Genomic DNA, 7020 nt, shown 5'->3' with positions numbered 1-7020 from the left:
AGACATTCGTGGGGTCTCGTTTCTTGTGATGGAGGAATCCTGTCAGGGGAAAGTTTTCGCAGCGAGTCTGGACTTCCGCTTTATGACTTCTCTTTGAACTCCGGTGTCTTCTTCCTGCTCTGTATCGGAGGGGGAAGTGTGAGGCTCCGAGTTAACTGCTCTGCTGGCGTTTATAAAGATGAGCCGACTCCGCGGGTAATCCGGGGTAAGAGAATGTCTATTTGCTACCAGTTCCTGTTGGATTTACAGCAGTGAATGATTTTCACGTCATGTTTCCTCGCCCTCTGTACCAAATGCCGGTAGGATTTCAAATGGGGGCTGCTGGGCCACACAGTGGCGGTGCTGCTGCTGATCTCCGGCGGATTGCGTCTCACCCGCTCCCTCGGAGTAGCAGGGGCAACAGCACACTTCTGCCCTCGATGCTGATGTTTGGGGTGATTGTAGCGTCTAGCGGTTTGCTTCTTATGATAGAGAAGGGCATCCTGGCAGAAGTGAAAACCCCCCCACCTATGGGTGATCATGCGTGGCGCCCACACAGCAGATCTCTAACCAGCGAGTTCAGTGAGGATGACGTGGAACAGCAGATTCTGCAGGACATAAGAAACCGGACAATCAGTGGCATCTGCGGGCAGAAGAATATGCCCCACACGGTGTGGGAACTGCCCGTGCTGCAGCGAAAGACGGTCCTCAAACATGTACTCGTCAACGACAAGTACCGGTTCCTTTACTGCTACGTGCCCAAGGTGGCCTGTTCGAACTGGAAGCGGGTGCTCAAGGTCTTGGATGGGTCTCTGGAAAGCGTAGACGTGAAGGTGAAGATGGATCACAAGAATGACTTGGTGTTCCTGTCAGATCTCAGCGCGGAGGAGATCAAGTACCGCCTGAAACATTACTTTAAGTTCATGTTTGTCAGGGACCCCATGGAGCGGCTGCTCTCCGCTTACAGGAATAAGTTCGGAGAAATGAAGGAATACCAGCAGAGGTACGGGGTGGAAATAGTTAAGAGGTACCGGAAGCACGGCCGCGACTCGGCGGGGGATGACGTCACCTTCTCCGAGTTTCTCCGCTACTTGTTGGATGAAGATGCGGACCGGATGAACGAGCACTGGATGCCGATGTACAACCTGTGCCAACCGTGCGCGGTCAGCTACGACTTCATCGGCACTCACGAGAGGCTCCAGGAGGACGCCAACTATGTTCTGGATAACGTGAACGCACCGTCTTCTGTACGATTCCCCGAGAGACAAGCTTGGTACAAACCAGTCACCAAAGAGACCCTGAATTATTTCCTGTGTAATACCCCTAAGGGGTTAATCAAAGAACTTCTACCGAAGTACATACTGGATTTCTCCCTCTTTGCTTATTCCTTACCAAATATCACCAGTGAAAGTTGTAGGCAGTGATGATGTCACTTATATTATGCGATTTCCACTCAACTTGAGATCCTTTAATGCTTTTCCAATATGACCAATGTTTAAAGTAATTGCAAAAAAAAATAAAAAATATATATATTGTACTTTTATACTTTTCCTTCATACTGTGTATTTCTGTGACTGGTTTTGTAGAATAACTGCATTGAATTTTGTATTTTGCCCAGAAGCCTTTTTTTTTTTTTTTAATTAAACTTGGCAGATGTTCAGGGCAGGTCTATACTTGCCAATGTTTAAAGCCCTTTGGTTAGTATTCCTTTCATTGCTTGAAAAGGCAAAAACCAAAAGTAGTTTGAAACCAAAGAATTCCAAGTTTAAGAGACAGTTTTTATGAATTTTCTGCAGCTTTGTTGTTTTTTTTTGTTTTTTTTTTTGTTTTTGTTTTTTTTGCCAGAAGCAGAATTTGAGAACTTTTTTTATTAAATGAACTGGAGCTTAATTTTCTATGTGTGTCTTGATAACTAGATCAATTTTGCAAGGAGGTTGTTGTAATTAAGGAGTTGTTCCAGTGCTTTAAATGTTAAAGCACGTTAAAATTTTCTATGCTTTAATAAAGTAATCCAAGACAAATAATAATGACAATTAAGCGTGCATTTTCTTCCAAGATAATATTTAGTTTATTTAAATAACAATGCCAACTTTTCATCCAGAAAGGTCTTTACAGGGTTAACCAAATTCAGACAATAGAAAGTGACACGGGGCATTATAACTAATACACAGTAACAGTTTTAAAAGATTGAGCGCCAGGCTGTCGGAATGGGGCTCCTAGTGGGGTCAGACGCATATACACCACGACCTAAGAGGGAGTATGTGTCAAAATTGTACAAAATAAAGAAATTATGTGTACAGAATCTTGTAATTGTCACATGGATAGCCATAAAATAAACTTTTTCTTGTAATAGTGTGCTTTGATTTGCATCGAACCTAGGGGTAGAAGCTGCAGCTTTGCAGCTGCTACTTTCATCCTCTTCTGTGGCTTTAAGCAACCAAAAATCGCCAGGTGTCCTGCACCCACAAATCCGAGGAAACAGAACTCCACCCGAAGAGTTCCCAGGTATGGTGGTACCGGTGATATTTGTGTCATTTTCTACATGACTGTCCTGTTTATTTGTGATTGGTCGATCCTAGCCCTTCTATACTTAGCAGTGCTGATTGACTTTACCCCTGTGACGGCACAGTGCTATCGTGCTGGATGGAAGCCAAGTGCGTTCAAATCTCTTTCAACAAGGAAAACATCATTGGGAGCACCCTCAATGCCTGCGTATGCAGTGCATCTGGTCAAGCTGTCTTGCTGGGAGGCGAGCAACCGTTCCTGAAGCTAAAAGAAGGATGTTTTACTTAAAAATGCTAATCAAGGAAATCCACTAGGCAAAAATTACATTGACAGTTTTTTAAAAAAATCTTTACATTACTCCCAGCAAATATCCTTTTTTTACAAGTAGTACATTAAAAGCAGTTAAAAAAATAGTTCCAGTTTCTGCATTATATGTTTTCAGCCATCTGCATGTGAGCCTTTCACAGGAGAAAAGGGGCCTTGGCAGCCGCTAAATGGTGTCTACTAGACACTTAATTATACCACATGTGGCAAACAATGCAATGGCTCATTGTTCTCAACCAGCTGAACAATTAAACTAATGAAAGTCTATGTAGGAGTCGGCTTTATAGCATGGCCACTGACACAACTAACAGGGTTTGCAGCACGGGGCCTTTGCCTCTTGGTACCGGATCAAAATTGTTTAGAAAGTGCCCTTCTTACCTGGACCGCACCAATACAGGTCAGAAGTAGCGATGTCCGGTTCTTTTTATCCGATTCTTTTCAGTGATCCGGATGAATCGGTTCAGTAGACTGAACAAATTATTTGTAACAGTTCAGTCTGTGAATCATGGGGTATTTAGTGTTACTTTAGGGGCAGTTATGGTAATGGGGTCTTTAGGGTTTATTTAGGGGCAGTTATGGTTAGTGGGGTCTTTAGGGTTAACTTAATGCTGAGGAATGAGGGTTAATTTAATAAAGTAACTTAAGGTGCAGTTAGAGGTAAAGGGGAGCAAACTAAGGGCAATCTAAACCCTGGGCATAGTATACCAGAGTAGGCAGGCAGGAGGGTTCATAAACGCTAATGAAAGGGGCGGGGCCAATCGTCAGTGTGACTGCAGGGGGGGACTGGGAAGTAGTAACTCCTGTGAGTCATACTGAATGATCCGAAGAATCGTATCATGAATCTGATTATTTCAATGAACGACTCAAAATGGTCCGATTCACTTTACTGATCCGAACTTACCATCACTAGTCGGAAGGGCCATTTTCAAACTTTTTTGCACGGCAGAGGGAGACAGGAACGTATTGGGGTCACGTGACCCTGTGGTGAAACGGAGGCTGCTTGCAGACTGTGCGCAAGCAGCCAGAGGGAAAGCTGCCAGAGTGGTGAAAGGTAAGCGGGGGCGGGAGGTGGGATGTATATGCATGCATGCGTATTTGTGTGTGTGAGAGTGAGAGAGCGTGTGTGTGTGTGTGTGTGTGTGTGTGTGTGTGTGTGTGTGTGTGAGCATGCATCTGTACTGTGTGAGTGAGAGAGCATGCATGTGTACTTGTGTGTGTGAGAGTGAGCATGCATGTGTACTGTGTGTGTGTGTGTGTTTGAGGGAGAGCATGGATGTGTAAGTGGGGTGAGATGGTGTGTGTGTTATTGAGTATGAGTAAGTGTGTGTAATTGTGTTTACATATGTTTTATATTGGAAGTGGGGCAAAGAAGGCACAGACTAGCTGTTGAAATTGGAGGGCCCCGGGCCCCATGGTTTCTTGTTATGCCCCTGAGCCATGGCTATTAATAATCAGTGAGGTGTTAGAGCAGGAAAAGTCACCCACAATATGGCATGCCTGAACACAATGGAAGCTTTTATGTCTGCATATAAATTACATTTATTGGAAGAAAAGGCAATAAGAACAGTTTTTTTTGTCAATGTCATCACCAAAAAAGGTGTGTGTGTATATACCGTATTTGCTCGATTATCAGACAACCCTGATTATAAGACGACCCCCACAAATCTGAATATTCATTTAGGAAAAAAAGAAAAAGCCTGAATATAAGACGCCCCTATAGGAAAAAAGTTTTACCAGTAAATGTTAATTCATTTAAACTATTTTTCTTTTAATAAAAGCTATGATTGAGAAAAATATTTTGGTTTTATTTTCTTCTATTTTCCAACCTGCCCCCCAGTTATGCACATCTGCCCCAGAAATGCCTTATACCCCCTATATGCCACTGTGCCCCATGATATGCCTTTTAACCCTCTAAATGCCCCTGTGCCCCATGATATACCTTTTGACCCCCTATGTGCCACTCTGCCTCCAGAAATGCCTTATACCCCTATATGCCACTCTGGCATTTAGAGGGTTAAAAGGCATATTATGAGGAAGAGTGGCATATAGGGAGGTTTAAGGCATTCAGGAGGCAGAGTGGTGTACAGAGGGTTAAAAAGGCATTTCTGGAGGCAGAGTGGCATTAAGGGGGTTAAAAGGCATTTCACAGAGCACTCTGCCTCCAGAAATGCCTTATGCCCCCCATTTATAACTCCCCCGCCCCCAACTTACCGGTGCTTCTGACTTCCCTGTCGTGTAGCCGGGGCAGCGTGTAGATCCCACGCACTTACGCTGCAGCTGGAAGGAGGCGTGGCTAGCAGCGGGGGTTGTCTGCGTCCATCGTGCAGACCTTCCCCGACTGTCAGAGATCGGAGTTCCTCACACCAGGACAGGCTGTGCCATACCGACACCCAAACACACACACCAGGACAGGCTCTGCCACACCGACACCCAAACACACATACCAGGACAGGCTCTGCCACACTGACACACCCACCAGGGCCGGCTCTGACACACCGACGCCAAGACACACACGCACACACCAGAACAGGCTCTGCCACCCACATCCGGACAGGCAACACAGCCAGCACTATGTGTACTCATGCCCCCAGCCTGCCCCTCCATTCAGTATTGATTTAATGAGATGGCCCCAGCTGTCCCCCTTGTGTATTGATGCCACCAGACCCTAGGTATGTTTGTGCCAGCCCCCCAATGTGTAGACACCCAGCCCCCCCCTCCCCTTTAGTATCATGTCATGTCCTCATCAATATCATGTTTTTGGCTACTTTTTTCCCCCCGGACTTTCCCACCTGCTCTTTGCTCTCCTCCACGGGATTGACTGCCACAAAAGGAACTCCGTTGAACTCTGTGTGAGCCTCACTGATGCATTAGGCGGCATGGCATCTACAAGCCAGACGCGTTAACTTAACTTTTTAGGTGGCCGTCGGAGGTGGTTGTGGGGCCAAATCAGCCGTATTGAATCACACAGCTCTGATGTTCAGCCGGTTCCTGGACTGGCTAGCCCACTGAGAAGTCCCTAGGTTTCCTGGTGGGCCAGTCCGGCCCTGACTGGGCCTATTTTTGGATAGGGGCCTGGAGCTGCAGCTCCATCAGCCCCTACGTTAATCCGGCCCTGGGGCAGGCAGGTAAGGAGTCTCCACAGGAAGCCACCAGAGCCCCCTTCCCAAACCCAAACATACCCCTGTGAGTCCTCAGCCTTAGAGGGTTACCGTGACATATGGTACTCCAAAACAATATTTTATAGTTTGATATAATGTGCCATTCTTAATGTTGGTACTGTCTCAGAACGACTTGGCACAGATGGCAGCTGTATGTGCAAGACTTGGAAATCATATTATAAAAAAAGTGTTCTTTCACCATGTTCTTATTTTAGAACCAAAATAAGCCAAAACCTATACTATAATAGTTGTTTTGAATTTTGCTCTCCATTATTTGTCATGTTTCACTGCATGCTCAAACCCTCTTTGCAACACAAATGCTCCTGTGACATGTGTGCACATAGCTTGGATGTCATAATCCACTCCCATTACATCATGGTCATGATGCATGCATGCCCATCTGGGAACAGCGGTGTACAATCACATTATGCACATCTTGTGCATTAGGAACACCAAAATCCCTCTCGTCCAGCTAAGAATTTATAATGGTTTGCTGCAGTTAATTGTATGGACTATATTGCCACCAAGTGGCCTTAGAGGAATATTAACTGAGTATTGTAACCTGATACATCTCAGCCTGATAGATTACAAATCTATTATGCTAACACACGAGCAGCTTGAGGCCTGCTGAACCGATATATCATTAAAGTAGGGTTGTTGGCATAATGAATTACTTAACTGTTAACTTTATATGCGGGAGAATAGATGTGTGTCTGAGATCCCTTCAGTCCCAGTCGGCCAATGGTACCCAGGTGTCACTTTGCCACCCCAGGGCATGTTCTTTCTGGCACCAGTATGGGTTTGCTGTGCTGTAGAATTGTGCAATCATATTCACGCAAATTTAAGTTTTAGCAAAATTCGCCGCAATTAAACAAACAAAAATAAAATGGAGAGCTCTGAATTTTTGTTTGCGGTTTGTTACTTTTGTTGGCCTCACCTGTACCAGCATCTGTGAGAGACAGCTAGGTAACCAAGAGGGCTGATAAAAGGGGCTGATGTAGCTGAGGGGGCAGGTAGGGGGCTGGGGTCACTGAAGGGTAGGGTGACCAGATGG

The 7020-nt window shown here is 45.4% G+C and overlaps 1 protein-coding gene across 1 annotated transcript; it reads left to right on the top strand.

The window, feature by feature from the left end:
- The first annotated feature begins 293 nt into the window (after nt 1-293).
- On the top strand, nt 294-1403 carry LOC149284027 (carbohydrate sulfotransferase 14-like). Its single transcript, XM_089497214.1, has one exon. It carries the CDS (start codon nt 294-296, stop codon nt 1401-1403), a length of 1110 nt encoding a protein of 369 aa, XP_089353340.1.
- Nucleotides 1404-7020: the final 5617 nt, after the last annotated feature.

The sequence above is a fragment of the Sceloporus occidentalis genome, unplaced genomic scaffold, assembly GCF_023333645.1.
Source record: "Sceloporus occidentalis isolate IW3139 unplaced genomic scaffold, rSceOcc1.0.p SCAF_100, whole genome shotgun sequence".
Lineage (NCBI taxonomy): Eukaryota > Metazoa > Chordata > Lepidosauria > Squamata > Phrynosomatidae > Sceloporus > Sceloporus occidentalis.
Note: the sequence above shows the minus strand (reverse complement) of the source record. Positions and strands in the feature narration are given on the sequence as shown.

Bases quoted from the DNA above. Each gene is read 5' to 3' on its own strand.
- LOC149284027 (XM_089497214.1), top strand. From the start codon at position 294: ATGCCGGTAGGATTTCAAATGGGGGCTGCTGGGCCACACAGTGGCGGT.